We start from the raw sequence: 16,778 nt of genomic DNA on the forward strand, positions 1-16,778 counted from the left end.
GCAGTGGCTGGATCGCAGACATATTTTCAAGGTCAAGCTATGAGGCTACCATGATGAACTGGTTGTGGAGGGTGACAGAAAGAGAGGAATTAAGACGACACCAAAGATTTTGTCCGAGCAGCTGCAAGTATGAGGTTGCCATCCATTGAGATGGAAGAGTCCGCACAAAGAAACGAGCAAGTGGTGCCTGTAAAACCCCTGGGTTCTTGAATTCCATCTGCTACCCTTCAGACTTTGTCTTTGGTCACGGTTACTTCCTTCTCGCCTGACTCAGAGCCAACAGTAACCTTGGGCCTCTAGATTACTCCAGATTACTCATAGTCCATAGATATATGCACGTCTCATCCAGATCCACTTAAATCGCTGCCCATCCCACTTCTTCTACTTCTACTTCTACTTCCATTTCTTCTACGGGCCAACTTCTGGAAACACTATTTTTTATTTGCTGCATCAACTTTCTTATCTATTTCTCAACCTATCACCCTCTCCCCAACTTCACGGTTACATGTGTGTCAGGGATTTCAGTGAGCGCTTAAATCACAAACCTACTTTTCTCTTGCCAATGCCCATCTTGCTTGTCTGCTCTGTAGCACTTGCTGTCATTCACCATCTCCCTCCCTGAAGTCTCTCTTCTGTCATGGTTTTCCCGAGACACTTTCTCCTTCATTTCCTTCCACTTTCCAATCATTTGCTCTCTCTCCCCTCAACTGGTTTCACTTCCTCTTTTCTTCCCCTATATCACCTGCCTCCTGCCGGTTCTTTTCCTCTTTTCTCCCCATTCACATGCCTTGAGTGACTTCATCCACTTGCCACCCTCAATCAGCATCCTTATATCTTATCATCTTGCCTCATTTCTCAAACCAAGTCACTGTTCCTGAACTTCTATTTCCAATTTCACTAAGCTCACCCAGTCTACAACCTATCCCATTATGTCCTCCTACAAGGCTATTTCTTCTTCTTTGCAGAGCTCAGTGGCACTCACTATCCATCCAGCCACCACTGAATTAGTTTCAGAACCTCATCTACCCCATGAGATGTGATTCTAGAATCAGTCTGATATCTTAAAAGAAAACCCCTCAATGGTTACTTCTTTCCATCTCTATTAGCAGGGGTCAAGTCTGTGTTCTCACCTCTCTTAAAATACAGACATCCTACCCTAAACATTCTGCTGATCACCTATCTCTTCTCCATGGGCTTCACCTCCAAGAGTACATCAACGTGATATTGTTACCAGTTTAAAAAAAAAAAAAAAAGTGAGGCTCTTCAGTGCCTCCAGAATAAAGCTTGTATCCCAAGCATGGCAGCATTCAAGACTCTTTCTAATCTAGCCTGGGCCTCTCTAACATTACCTGTAGTCTCCACCTGCCCTGTCCGCTGGCAGAGACATCCTATGCATTGTCAAACCCCTGTGCCTTGTGCCCATACTCTCCTCCCTGCCCACAGGGCTTTCCTTTATCGCCAACTAGTGGAATGTTTATGTCCTTCAAGGTCCCCCATGAGTGCCATTTTGCCATACGATTTTTTCTAAATTTGATGTCCCACACATACATCTTGCCTGCTCTGTTAAGCAAATAGAATCACTTTGTTTTCACTATTTCCACAGCACTTTGAACACACCTCTCCCCCAAATCAGACTGGGGGTTCACAGGAGGCAGGGTTTTTGTCTTGTTTCCCTTCACATAGAGTCTTCTCCTACGCATGGACAACATCTAGTCCATGAATAAGTGCTTCTTTACCTAAAACTTACACTTTCAGGAGCTTGCTACTTGAAAAGATTTTTGCTTGGCTTCAGGCTGAAATAAGTTACAAGAGACAATGGAGGGGAAAAAATGAAGATAGGGTACAATGTCTCCGTCCAGTGTCTTTTGTTTCTTCCATAGAGGCATACACTCTGTCGGAGGAAGTGTTAGTAACAGTACACTGCTCCCTGAGCGTGTATTATGTGCCAGGCTCAGTACAGGTAAAACAGGAATCAAATTTGTTTTTCTATCTGCTCCCTCTGCAAACCCCACTAAAATGACTGTCAAGGAATAAAAAAGGTATGAAGTCACAAGAGAAAAGAGATTATGAGAGAGAAAGATGGTCAGTAGAGAATTCAGCAATTAGGACAGTGGGTAATAGATGGGATGAGTAGCAACTGACAGAGAAAATTTGAGAAAACAGAAACTTAAGTGTCTGAAATGCAACAGTACCCCCCAAAACTCAAGAATTAGAAGTGTCAGGTGCCTCTACAGGCAGCAGTACGTGTGTGTGTGTGTGTGTGTAAGAGATGGTACCATCTTCTCTACTAGCACATCAGTAAGTAATGTCCTAAATGAAAAAAAAAATCCAAATTAGCAGAAGAATCATTAAATAGATATGTGTGTATGGATGCAGATATTTATAGATGTAATTTCCAGAAGAAATAAAAGAAGTAAAACAGAAGAAGAAAAGAAGACATGGAGGGATCATCTCTGTCCAGAGAGCCTGGCCAACTGGTTTTCTAAACTAGGTCCATGTATGACTTCTATAGAATTAAAATTCAGGGGCGCCTGGGTGGCTCAGTGGGTTAAGCCTCTGCCCTCAGCTAAGGTCATGATCCCAGGGTCCTGGGATCGAGTCCTGCATCGGGCTCTCTGCTCAGCAGGGAGCCTGCTTCCTCCTCTCTCTCTGTCTCCCTCTCTGCCTACTTGTGATCTCTGTCAAATAAATATTTAAAAAAAAGAAGAATTAAAATTCAGTTTAGAAAAGATTACACAACAATATAATAAGCATGGAGCTGAGATTTAAATCCATTAGTCTGGGGTCAAAATGTGTAGCCTTTCTTCTACACATCTTGTGGAGTGTCACCCTCTTCTTGGTCATCAGTCACTGCTGGGTTAGTCAGAAGAAGAGACACACAAACACATTCACGATATGTGTATAGACAGACTCCTGTACTTTAGAGACTAAGAAATAAGGTAAAAGTTTTCCTAGGGCACCTTGTTACCACTCAGTCATTATAATAAAGTATATAATCAAATCATTGCACTTAAAGAGATACTAACTTTAGTAGAATGAATCAGAAATGACTCAAACTATGTGCACTTCCTGAAAGAGCTTGCTTCTATGACTATTAATAAAGGCATTGTGCCAGTGATGTGCTAAAGAGAACATTAACTGATGCTCTATAGGTTCCTGAACAGTCTCAGTGAATGTATTTGAGTCGTGCTTAAATGTATTTAAAACACATTTTAGAAGCTAGTTAGACATCATAGGGGATCAATGTCCCGGTGAAAAGAGAAAAGGAGTCAAGTTACTTATGGGTAGAACGTGACTGTATTTGTTCACTGCTAATCCTAACGTCATCATAGTCATGGGAAAGCATCTGGAAGGTCCAGCAGGTTGAAGAAAGGAAGGTAGCAGTTCTGTGATGCCGATTTTGCAGGAGGGTAATATAAATTGTCTTCAAGCAAAACTGGCAGGAATGATAAAGAAAAAGAACTGAAAAATAAGGAAAAGCACAGAGTAATCAGAAAAAGGGTGCGGTGGGTGGAGGAAAAGGGACACCCCATGCCATAAAGAGAATTAGCGGAGTGAGAAAGTGGCCCACCCAGGAAGCGAAGACAAAGAAGGCCAAATGCAGCTAGTTAGAAAGCCCACCAGGACGCACAGTGTGGCTCCACGGGAGGTTAAGGGAGGCATAAATTCTCTTGAATGTTGTTAATCTAGATGAGGTTTTACAATTTGCATGGTTGTGCTTTCAGGGTTTCACTTTTTTAAAAGATGAGGAGGGGGCGGGAAACAATGGTTTTAGCTTTCAAAACGAAAACCTAGTCCTAATTAACATTTGGAGTCTGATTTTCAGAGATTCCATCTGGAGGATCTAAAGCAGAGCCCTGAACCGAAAGGGACTCCGGACAAGTGGAAAGACATGCCCGGATTTTTCTGCCTGGTGCAGAGATTGCACAAAACTGGCAGAGAAATTCACAAACAAACCTCAAGGGGATTGGAATTTGGCGGGCAGTGAGTCTGGAAGACAGCTCCAACTTAAGCTAATTTTCCATTTTTCTCTGGATTTCTAACACGGCTAACACGTATTCAGATTTAGATTTGTAAGAACCTACACCATCCCTACCACAAGCAGAGTAGCTGTCCCCTTGAACCTCATTACTCCTACGATTTGCGTTTTTATGGCCCCTCTTCACCCATGGATCCTACAGAACTTGGCAAGAATGTAAAACAAAAAGTAAGCCCATATGATCTGTCCTTCAGGAATCAGCAGGGAAGGAACAGTTATTATATCTGATCTGTAAACAGCTAAAATGTGGCAAAGAGAAGTTTAATTACTGGCTATTATTTAAATGACAACATATAAATAGGAAGGGAACGAGAAGTTAAACCACTTCATAATCACACAGTGCACGAGTGATAAAGTCAGGATAGAACGTTTGGTTTCCTGAATACAGCTATCATAAAAAGGATTCATTTTTCTCTTTTTACTAAGGCACTTACAAAGACATACTCAGGTGAGAGGTTTTCTTTTTTTGTTGTTGTTTTTAAGAACCAGTCACAATCCCACCTGGTCATACTTCAAAGTTCAAGCCTCAGGCATTTATTAAAAGTAATTTGTGACTCTGGGGATGGAATGGTTTTCTGAAGCATAGTCATAGAGGTCAACCTTAAGGGCAGAAATGAGAAAAGACTGAGAAAAGCATGGCTGAACAGGTTGCACGGACACGGAGGGGGACAGAAAGAACAGATTTCAAATCAGACACAGGATCTTTGTATGCGTGCCTTTTTCCAGTGCCCTGGGGACAACTGTTATTAGTGCGGTGTTTTCCTGCAGCTCTGAAGACCGCAAACCCGGGCGTACACTGGAGCTACCCAGAGGATCCGCACAACTGGGTTCTGTGCCCCGACCAGCCCCCACAAGGGCCTCTGACTCGAAGCCCTGACGGGAGAATCTGTACTGCTCACAGGTGGTCTGGTGCCGTGGTGGCGGCCAGGACCGCCACCGGTGCGTCCTGGATCTCCGCAGGTGCAGGCCCAAGTGTCACCTCTCTGACTTGAGGCTCAGCCAGCCCTAAGGGTGAAATACGACCCTGTCTGACTCACTTGGGTCTTCGAATATTTCACTTGGGAGAAAATGTTCCTTCCTGCTTTCCTGGAAGCCGGCCGGCCGGTTCAGCTACCACGAGGAAGGCAGGACTTCTGCACCGGCTTCTCCTAGATGCTCATGCATTGCGTTTCACCTTGAAGAATAAGATGCCTCTGATTTATGATGGTGTTGATGTGTTTTTCCATCCGGCACTGGAGTTTCACATGGTCAGATACACACACACGCACAAGCCCGCACCCTGCCAGCCTCTCCCTTCCTTGAGCTCAGATCATCTCATTCAGATCTGTAGACAGTCTGTGCCCTAGAATAAAGCACACCTCTTAGAACAGGACTTTTTGGTCTGACTCTAGCCCCTCTCTCTTGGCTCAAGCTCTGGGCAAGAAAAAAAAAAAGGTATAATAAAAGTTTGATTTCCTGGCCGTCATTTCTACCTCATGAATTATATACTGGCCCCTGCATCCCATCAACTTAGAGCATTAACCGAGGCAGTGCCCATGAGCCATCAAGAAGCCCAGCTAACAGGGCTACCATCTGGAATATAAATAATAAAAGGGAGGCAGAGAGAGGTCCAAGACAACACAGAAGAAAGAATCCAAGGAATGGTGTAGCAGATGGAACGAATTAGGGATGGGAGCATTGTTGGTATCAGCTACTAAATGTGTAAGAAAATACAACTGCCCACCTACTTTTAAGTAAATGTAGCCGCTCCACTGCAGCTAAATTTGTTCCCCAACTCCTCCTCACCTGGTCTTTCCAAGCCCAGTTTCCTCCTATACAAATTCCTATCAAGGGAGTACTCCTATGGCAAGGATACATACAGATATCTCTACCAGTTGCTTTAAGAAACCGCACAAATATATTTACATTTAAATCCACGGCATGCTACATCTACAGGGAAAGGGAACACCAAAACATTTTCTGTGTTTCACACAGCAGAAAGTATCCAACTGTGCAGAGAGAGGACAATACACACCCCCTTAAAATGTTCCAAAGGCTAATATGACTTTTAAACACATCTCTTTGAAACCTTGTATAAAGTCTAACACCGCCAGGATATTTCACACAGATTTAAATAGTTCATTCAGTTTTTAAGCCCATTGTTTTCTGTTCTGTTCTTATCGGGGGGTGGTGACTGTTAACTCTTCTGTAGGTAAAGTATCCAAGACCTGAAAATATTTACTACGTGCATCTTCATCCTACTCTTCTTTGGCTTAAAAATCCCAGTTGCTTTTGATTTTTGCCCCAAATGAATTAACAACTTTGGAGATTATTCTTGCTACCTTCAACAAGGTTTGTATTTCAGACCTGGACCCCTGAAGCAAATAATACATTATATGTTAATTTTTAAAAAATGGTCAGTATTTTTTTTTTATTTTATTTATTTGACAGACAGAGATCACAAGTAGGCAGTGAGGCAGGCAAAGAGAGAGGAGGAAGCAGGCTCCCCGCTGAGGAGTGAGCCTGATACGGTGCTCGATCCCAGGACCCTGAGATCAAGACCTGAGCCAAAGGCAGAAGCTTTAACCCACTGAGCCACCCAGGCACCCCAAAAATGGTCTGTATTTTCTAATGGCTATGGAGGCTAGATCTAAAGAGAAAAGAGGAGTAGACTACTGGTGAGAAGAATGAAAAACAGAGAAATACTCAGGTTTTTTCTTGGTCCCAAGTATACTCATTGCCATGTAGCTGTAGCTTGTTTTAAGAAGAGGCACGCTGCTGTTCACCCATGATGAAACATGATTTTTAAAAATTTTAACTACAATTTTAAAAGCAATCCAGTGTTTCCTGGCTTCTGAGAATTTTACTTTTACTACTCTCTGCCAGATGTTTCTACCTTTGTCCTTGACCTCTAATTTTACATTCTATTTCAGGTGATTTGTTTATTTTTTCCAAAAACTACTGGAAGATGGATACTTTGCTCCCCGGCTGCAAGGTGCTGCCATGTACCTTCATCGAGGAGCGCATTCTCTTATCCCTGCTCAGTGTTTCTCAAAGTGTAGTTGACAACCCCCTGGATTAACAGCACCCCAAAGCAAATTCTTGGACCTCACCCCAGACTTGACATGTCAGAATGGGAAAGAAGAGGCAGCACCTAAGAATAAGTACTTTAAAAATAAGAAGCCCAGGGGCACCTGGGGAGCTCAGTTGGCTAAGCATCTGACTCTTGATTTCAGCTCAGGTCGTGATCTCAGGGTCATGAGATGGAGCTCCTTGTCGGCTCCATGCTCAACACGGGAGTTCCCCTTGGGATTCCCTCTCTCCCTCTGCCCCTCACCCCTGCTCTCTCTCTCTTTCTCAAACAAATAAAATCTTTCAAAAATAAAAAATAAGAATACATGTAATTCTTTAGCTCACTTTTTATAAAAATGACCCGCCGACTCCCTTGCCCTTGTGAAATGAGTCAAAATCCGGGTGTGGCCAGAACACGTCTTGAGTGTTCCACTGGTCGGGCCGTCCCGTCCTGCACAATCTCCAGTAATGACCCACCTTGCGTCAAACCCCTTAGCTGCCATCTTAAATTGGGGGCTCTCTCATCTGGACTAGAAGGGCACACCTGCTAAGTTTAAGAACTGATTTCTCCTTTATCTCTCTGACCAGTCGTTCTGACACAAAACATGGAGGTGGTAAGGAAGGGCTTGTTCCTTAGAAGGATAGGACTTGGACAAAGAGAAACTGCCCTAGACCTATTTCTCGTAGAAAACTCAAACTTGCAGGCATGCAGACATTATTGCTCAACCCCCTTTGCCTTTTAAAATAGTGTATACTGGGGGCACCTGGGTGGCTCAGTGGGTTAAGCCTCTGCCTTCAGCTCAAATGAACTCAGGGTCCTGGGATCGAGTATCGCATTGGGCTCTCTGCTGGGCGGGAGCCTGCTTCCCCTTCTCTCTCTGCCTGCCTCTCTGCCTTCTTGTAATCTTTCTGTCAAATAAATAAATAAATAATCTTAAAAAAAATAAAATAAAATAGTGTATACTGCACAGCTTCCCTCCAGCTTTCCGAGGGTACTTCATTCCTTCGGGAACACCAAACGGGATTAGATAGGGCGCCAGAGTTGTATTAAGCAATCCTTTACCCTATATCTCCCTCCAGATCAGCCTGGCCTCTTTTCTCCTCAGGGTATACACACAAACATGGGTATTGCCCATTGTATGAGGATGAATAGTGGCCAAGGAGCATAACTTTCATTTTGTAACAGAAGCCACTCGGTATTACTGATAAATGAAATTCAATTAATGTTTATCACACGCTCAACTAATGTTTAATGAACATTCATACAAGAGGTGCTTGTACGTCCTTTATCATGTTCTGACTCTCCTATCTATCCTATCTTAGTATGAGTTTTCTCTTGCCAGCTAGTACCAGGACGGAAGCAGTAAAACCAAAAGCAGGACTGGTCTTGAACAGATGCCAAGAAAGACAGTGCCAACAGATTTCCAAAATGCAACCCATCCAGGGACTAAGAAATGAAGGCTAACCGAGACAGCCACAAATCTGACCAGTGGCCCTTTTAAGAGAAGGAATTACGGGTATAATTAAGTTCAAAATCTAATCAAAATCTTTTGATTAAGATAAAAAATCCTCAGAAACAAGGGAGGTTTGCAGTCATTCCTGAAAAATTAGCATGACCTACACATTATTGGCGTGCAACCTCTCTGAAGGCCCCAAGCTGTATCCTATGGGTGTGTCTCCATAGTTTTCTGAAGCTGGTTATCTGACCAGCAAGTTTTTTTTTTTTAAAGATTGTATTTATTTATTTATTTGTCATAAAGAGAGAGAGAGCATAGTAGGAAGAGCAGTAGGCAAAGGAAGAAGCAGGGTCCCTGCTGAGCACAGAGCCCAATGTGGGAGTTGATCCCAGGACCCTGGGATCATGACCTGAGCCAAAGGCAGACACTTAAACGACTGAGTCACCCAGGTGTGCCATGGTTAAAAGATAAATCTAAAGGATGGAAGTGAACTTCAAGCCTGCCTCGATGTGTCAGACAGCCTTTCTTCTGCTATTCCATGCACCCTCACTGTACCTGCTGCTAGGTCTTCTGATTCTGTGCGTGTCAGAGTTTCTAGTCTTTACTTCTATTCCAGCCCTGCGTTTATTTCCACAGTGCTGATTCTCCAAAGACTGACCCAATCTTTTTCAAATTTAAGACTCTCCAAGTTCTACCTTCAACTCTGTCCCTCCCTTTATGGGAATGAAAACAAGTGTCACTGAAGAATCAGGCCTTTTTTCCCCAATAGGGATACAAAAATATATAAAACACACATCCGACACTTGGGAGCCTGCAGTCTGTGGGAAGGATGGATCTATCCAATAATCTTGAAATAATGTGGCAAGTAAGGTGATAGGCATCTGTAAGGGTGTGCATAAGACTTTACATGAGAAATGGCAGCTAATGCCCAGAAAGACTTCCTTGAAATTCCCACAATACCTTAAAAGGCTTTCTAAGTTTTATTGGGAACTGAAGAATGTCAGTTAACCATGGCTACCTATACTAATATAATAAACACTCATGAGGATATAAACTGGGTATAAGTTGACTATTTCTGCCTTCTTAATATGTATCATTGTTTCTTTCTTTCTTTCTTTCTTTCTTTCTTTTTTTTAAAGATATTTATTTATTTATTTATTTATTTATTTGACAGAGAGAGAAATCACAAGCAGGCAGAGAGGCAGGCAGAGAGAGGGGGGAAGCAGGCTTCCCGCTGAGCAGAGAGCCTGACGCGGGACTCAATCCCAGGACTCCAGGACCATGACCCAAGCCGAAGGCAGTAGCCCAACCCACTGAGCCACTCAGGCACCCTGTATCAGTGTTTCGATAAGACCCTAACCCCACATAGTGAACAAGGGTAGATGTTTTTGATTTGTATTTGGTCCTAATTATTTGAATATAGTTCTGCCCCTGATCTCCTTCATAGCTCCCACTTTTGAAAAAGGAAGGGCACGGCTCTACAGAACAGTGAAGGGGTAAAAAGAGAGTGTGAGAAACTGTAATCCAAAATGGAGTCTGCTGAGAAGGACACAATGCGTGGTCACAGAAAAAGTAGCACCAAACGTGAGGTCAGTGAGCCCTCAAGTTTAATCATACGGCAGGAGGGAAATTAATCTTTTCTCTCCAAAAAGAGGCTGCAAGTGTGGTCTTTATTCCCAGCTGCATTCCCTGGAGAACAAGGTGTTCTTAGTTTAAGTGGAACTTAGGGCTGTGGACTTTGGCAGAATTCATAAATACGACTTTCTGAAGGAAAAAGGAAGGAACAGAGGGGGGAAAAAACCCAGAGAGGGCAACACATGTGACCTGACAGTCTCATAGTGTTCATGGATTGAACAAACACTCACTTCAGTCATTGCCCCACAGAATGAAGATGCCTCCTGGTGTCTCTCTTTCTCTTGCCGTGTCGGGAAAAGAGTACGCTTTCTTGGACAAGCATTTGGAAGAATAAGTGTTTGTTTCCTGCACAGTTATCCTAGACCATTTGTATACTTGTCTATAATTTCAATGAGCACAGGTCTGGGAAGAGGAAGAACAATCAGGAAACCAACGCAGTAGCCCAAGTGGGAAACGCTGAGGCACCAAGAAGGGACACAATGGTTGGAATGAAGAGAGCTACTCATGGAATGATCTGGTGACCAACTGGCCTGGTGACTGACTGGACCTGGCAGCTTCTCCATGAGATCTGCGAATTATGGATCTCAGGGGGCTTCCCTAAGAATGGCCTGTTTCCCCTTTCTTCTCTTATTCTTCCCCTTTTCCCGTCCTCAGCGTTTGTACCTACTCACCTTGAGGCCACAAGAGTAGTTTGGACTCCCACTTTCTGCATTACACACTCAGTAAGCATTTATAAAGTGGTTAACAGTTCACCACGACTGCCATACTTTGTACCCATCAGCCATGAACCAGACATAGTATGGTACTTAAACACTTCATGGACATTATCATGATAATGTCTTAACACACTTCTTAAAATCATTTTGTCGCCCCTACTTTGTTGCCCTCAGTACAGAATAAAACACAAGGCTCACACCACTCAGTTGACCTTGGATTTGAATTTCCATTTGTGTGACCCCAAAACCTTTCCACCAACCAAGCTACCATTCCCTGCGCATTTGCAACTTACAAAAGAAATAGACAACATGAGGAAGGGCGGGTCAGAACAAATAGGAGGAGTGTCAGGTTAAGTTTTGAGAAACACCTAGAAAAATAGAATTTCACGTATGAACAAGTTTGGGCTGCTGAGACAAGGCCAATGCAGGTGACAATGAGAAGGTGAAGTTATTTACACAAGATGTTGTAGAGAACACCTTAGAGCTGTCTCTTGAAGAAAGCAAGAGGCATAGAATGATGGAGCATTGAAGGTGAAAACTCGGTGGCCAAGAGGGTAGGACACAAAAGAGCAGAACTGACAGGAAGCAGGACACGGATGGGGGATAGTGGGTAATGGATTCACTGTCTTGAGCTAAGAGGAATGAGCTACTTGACTTTTACAAGGCTGGATGTCTCACAGGGACATCTTAGAGTTATATTCGGTACTGGAAAGCAAAAAAAGAAAACTCCTTTTAGATACTGGGGAACAAATGTCTAATTTGAGCTAGGATTTCTGTGCAGCACTTTCAAGACTTCCTCTCATCCACTGAGCCCTCTTCGGTTTATCTTGCCTCAGGGTCTGTCTTCCCTCCTCTATCCTTGATGCTCTTCAGTTGCCCCTGATATATTTAGCTGATTTTTTCCAGTAAAGAATTAGGTGTCTGCCAAGTGGCCAGTTCCAGCCTCTCTCGTCCTCTCTTCTCCTGTTCTGCCCCTCTCTGCGTTTCTTACTACTTACATCTTCAGAGTTTCTTCTCTTTCTCCTCCCATGTCTGATTGCTTTCCTTTCTGGTGCACATTGATGCTCTTCCCCCCACCCCCCTTCTTCCTTTCACCCCACGGGCCAGACCTTGAGAAGCACTGGAGCCAGGGTACCAACCGCTGTCAGGTGGGCAAGGCTCAGCGGCACATAGCAGCCATTGGGCAGGGTAGTCACAGGAGGGAGGGGAGTATTTCCTTGTCACATCAACAAAGGCTAGGAAGGAGGGAAGCCTAGGAAGCTCCGGTTAAGAGATCTAGAGGACACGCTGGGGGTTCAGTGAGGAGGGGAGTACACGAGGAAAGCTCTGTGTTGTGACCTTCTGGGAAACGCGGAAGCCAGCTCCAAGCCCCGTCACCCACCCTTCCTCTTGCCATCACACATAGAAGCAGCAGAAGGGAATTCTCAGGATCCCTTTGATCTCTTCCCAGTTCTGAGTCCTCTGTCTGTTTATCTCCCTCCTTCCCTGGCCTCCTCTTCCCTCCTTTTACACCCTGCCCAGTGGATGAGTCACTGCCCCTCCTCCCCACCCCACTGCCATCTGTTTTTCTAATGATGGCAGAAGATGAGCTGTTTTGTTGGCCCGCACGGTAACAAAGCATACTCCATGCTAGCATTTTCCCTGATGGACTCTCAGAGCGCTATTTTATTGGTGTCATTTCCCCCACCCAGTTTTCTCTTTGTCTCAAACCCCACCCTTTCCCCCTCTTTGGCCTCATGTAGATCCCAGTTTCCCAGAATTCGATAAAGAGAAACAGGGATACAGAAGAACCGAGGGACCGACAAGCATGTGGGTTGGGTGTGTGTTGGGGGGAGGGTGCTGGAAATCAGTGGCAGTGCAACAGCTCTTGCTAGCACACAGGGAGCAGCCAGTATTACCCAAGTGTCACCGCTAAGTGGCTTCATTCCTTGCAGTGAGAGATTTGGATGGCAAAACCTCTTGTGACAGAGGGGCTATCCCCAGGGTGAGAGGGTTTAAATCGTGTGTGTGTGTGTGTGTGTGTGTGTGTGTGCACGTGTGTGTGTGCACGTGTGTGAGAAGTGCCTGCTCCCCCACCCCCCACCCAACCACCTCCCCACGTCAGGATTCCAGGATTCCTGCGTCAGTCTCCCTCAGTAAGGCTCTGCCTCGTTCTTGACTCTTCTTCACAATAACTCCTGTTAATCTAGCTAAGGAATTCACAGCATGCTAAATCCCCTACTAGAAGGCACTCCCCTGTGTGAAGAAATATAAAGGTCTGATTCAAGTTGGTCAACGGTGGATTACAGGTCTACCTCAGAGGTTGAGCATATAAATGCATGCGTGCCCCAGGCAGTTGATGCCAAGGAGGGATGTGCACTAGGTAAGAAGCCATAGGGAGACGGGAGCATTTTGCTCAGCCCAGAGCAGCTGCCCTTCTGGAGTTGTAGCTGTTACTTAGAGCCAGCTAATCGTTGCCATGGTTGCCAGATAGCCTTTTTTTTTTTCCAGGAGACAAATCCACACAAAGTGTTTCATACTGATTTTTACTGGGAGTATGTGTGTACGTGTGTGTGTGATAAGTACATGTACAAGTTTTATGTGAAAGCCCAATTTTTAAATATTGGCAACCAAAACAAAATTGTTGTCAGACACGGTGCTGGCCAGACAAACCTGTCTATAGGCCATTGGTCCGCAAAGCTCTGATCTAACTAAGCACAATTAAGGTCCAGTTACGGAATCCCAAGACCATAAAAAATTCTGATTTGCTTTTAACTTATTTTTTATTAGGTCTCATTTGCTTTTAACTTATTTTTTATTAGGTCTCATTTAAAATGAGACCCTAGAGATTTTGCTAAAAAGAAGAAGAAGAGGATGAGGAAGAAGGAGAAGAAGATATGACAGAAGAAGGAAGGAGGAAGAAGAAAGAAGAAAAAAGGAAGAAGAGAAATCCTAATATCTGTAATTTGGGAATTGGAGAGCTAAATATAAGTGATTAACCAAAGGACACAGGAGCAGGATCTTGAATTAGAAAGGCTCAATTCCTTGTGAGTTAAGCAGACTTTAAAACTCTAGTCTGGGTTGGGGGGCGCGGGTGTGCAGCTTACCTCACATGACTGAATGCAGTGGACCAGGACAGGGTCTGGGTGCCATTGACGCCGCCCAGTGCACACGATGCTCTGAAGGGGAAGATGAAAGAACAGAAAACAAAAATAGAGAGCCCTCGTCAGTAAGAGAAGGGGCAGACCCTGAGCTCCCCTACCAGTCCCACCCCATTTCCTGAGGAGGGAGACCCCAGTTGTGTCCTATTGAGACAGCCGAGGCCGGGGCCAGCTGGTGTTTCCTCCAGAGCTGCTACTCCTGCCAGCTGGTACCAGGGTGGAGCTCTCATCCTCTTCATCCTCCTTCGCTCCTCTCTCCCAAGATATCAGAGTTTCCAGAGAGGTGTAGCTATAATTTTAAGAAAGCATCCTCTATGTTGTAATGAGTTTAATTTGGCTCTAGGCATAAGATTGTTTCCATTTGTTTTGAAGTTCTCAATAACATTACAAGAAATTGTGAGCTGCCTGGGTTGACCAGGAAGCACCAGGGATTTTTAAGGACTGAAAAAGGGCTGAGGGTTGAACTAAAAATGGATCTCAAGAATCCTAGACGATAAGATGTGAGTGTTCAGCAAAGAGCGGAGGAGACTCTGCACGATTGGCAGCTGTTGCTAGCACACTTATCCCTTCCTCATGGGAAATGAAAGAAGGTCTACGCATTGGTCAAGCAGGGTTAACGTGATGCCACGGGCTCAAAATGGCATCTGCATCAAGTGGGAAAGCGCAAGACCACGTTTGTGTTAAACACTGGTGATTGTCCTGGTCCCAGTGGTCATTTCCAGATGTGCATTTAAACAAACAGTCATCTACTCTTGCTTGAATGATGCTTGTCACTGAGCTTTTTCCTTTTAATTTTTGTATTTTAAAATTTGGAAAGATGCACTTCAGGAGAAGAGAAAGTCCCACAGGAGGCTTCAGGGAGAAAAGGAGATTCCCAGTCACTTGTAGACTTTCATTCACACATTTTAATTCAGTGCACAAGGAATACGGTGCAATCGGAAGAAAAATAATACACTGTCGAATATGAGTTTTACACAATGTAGTACTTCCGGTAACTGGAAATCATACATTCTAGAATGCTAAGATTATGCAATAATCAGATTGGAGACATTTGTATATATTAATATGTAGGTACATGTATATGAACCTCATAGTTATGAGAATGGGAGTCTGCAAGATTTTCCTGGAGTTAATCACTTCAACTAAAGCTCTTCTTTCACCACTTCTCTAAAGAGGGGATAAATACCATATATCCTAATAAATTCCAATACTCAAAATTCCACATTGTAATAGCATAGAAAGTGACTTGTTTTTAAGTTTTCATTGCACTGAGAAAAAAAAGGTTATCAAATCTATACAAAATTATACAAATACATAAGGTAAACACAATAGGGGTGTTCAGCCTACTAAAAACTGAGGTATTCTGCACAAAAGTCCACTTACGACGGCCATTAAGAAGACCCCATATAAACAATGGCTCAGCTACCTGGAAGGGATCCTTGTTTATCTTTTAAAACCAGTATCAGTGAAACTCTATTTAGCTAGTGATGGTCTTGACTACTATTATTTAAAATATCCACGTTTTATGCTTTCTTGTTGCCACCAGATAATGGTAATAGCATGTAACAGGAAGTTTCACCCTGGAGATGTAAATACATAGCAGTCTTATTCCTTCTCACGGCACCACATTCCCTAAGGATCCCCTTTTCCCATCCCTATCAGTCAGACTCTCAAATTTATACAGGCTTCCAGCACTCTGAGCCAGATTCCCCAGTCAGCAAGAGGGGTCTGAATATTCACAAATCTAGCTGGTGCCCTTAAAGAGGTCAATTCTTCCACATAAGGGGATATTTAACCTTGGCACCCTCACAGGGTGTCCATGGCCAGAACTCTCCAGAACATTTTAACTGACTGTATCAGCTTCTCTTATGCCCTCTAAACCTTCTACCTCATCCACGTCATTTGTAAACGTAAGAGTATGGGTTTGCTAACACTTTAGAAATTCTAAGGCTATATTGCAAAGGGCAGGGGGAGAAAGAAAAGAAAAGAGTCTGTCTTTACTTGAGATTTTTTTTCGCTCTTTTATCCTATCATCTCCAAATGATGTTTGCTATCTTTGTATATTTACATAATTTTATTACTATGTTATACAGATTCCCAGGATATAAAAGGTAGAAGGGTGCACAATCTCCCTCCTTCTCCTGACCCCCAGCCACCCAAGTTCCTCCATTTGATTTTCTATATTTTGTATCATTGCGGGGATAGTCTATGCCTAGTATATATATACATATATACTTCCAATTTGCCACGTACAAATGATAAAATACCATAATTTTATTTTGTACTTTGGTCTGCTGTTGGTTGCTTGTTTGTCTTTATTTCACTTCACAGTGTTCCCTGGGGTTCTGTCCATTTTATGTTATCTGGAGTGTTGCATTCTATTGATTGCATAGTATTTCATTGCATGTATGAACCCCCATTTACTTACCCAGACCCATATTGATGGATATTTGGGTTATTCAGTCTTGTGCTCCAACAAACAATTCTACACATAAAACATTTCATATATGGGCAACTATATCTGTAGAATAAATTCATGATAGTAGAACTGAGAATATTCATCTCAATGATTCTTCAATGTTCTGTCATTCAGACATGAAAAGGTTTCAAACCGGCATCCTTCCTTAATCTCTAGAAAATTGCAAAAGCTTCTGGTACCTGGGTGATATGCCTTCCTAGACTGTGAAATCCTTGAGAATAGGGACTGTTTCCCACCCCTATATCTTATCTCAGTGACTTA

The 16,778-nt window shown here is 43.4% G+C and overlaps 1 protein-coding gene across 3 annotated transcripts in view; it reads right to left on the minus strand.

Annotated features, from left to right (window-relative positions):
* Positions 1–16,778, minus strand: part of PAPPA2 (pappalysin 2) — a 295,009-nt gene that overhangs the window by 24,259 nt on the left and 253,972 nt on the right. For all 3 annotated transcript variants that reach the window (XM_082703976.1, XM_082703977.1, XM_082703975.1), the window contains exon 21: positions 13,985–14,056. In XM_082703976.1, coding sequence (XP_082560102.1) covers positions 13,985–14,056 — 72 coding nt within the window. The remainder of the gene's footprint in view (positions 1–13,984; positions 14,057–16,778) is intronic.

This window comes from Mustela nivalis, assembly GCF_964662115.1.
Source record: "Mustela nivalis genome assembly, chromosome: 16".
Lineage (NCBI taxonomy): Eukaryota > Metazoa > Chordata > Mammalia > Carnivora > Mustelidae > Mustela > Mustela nivalis.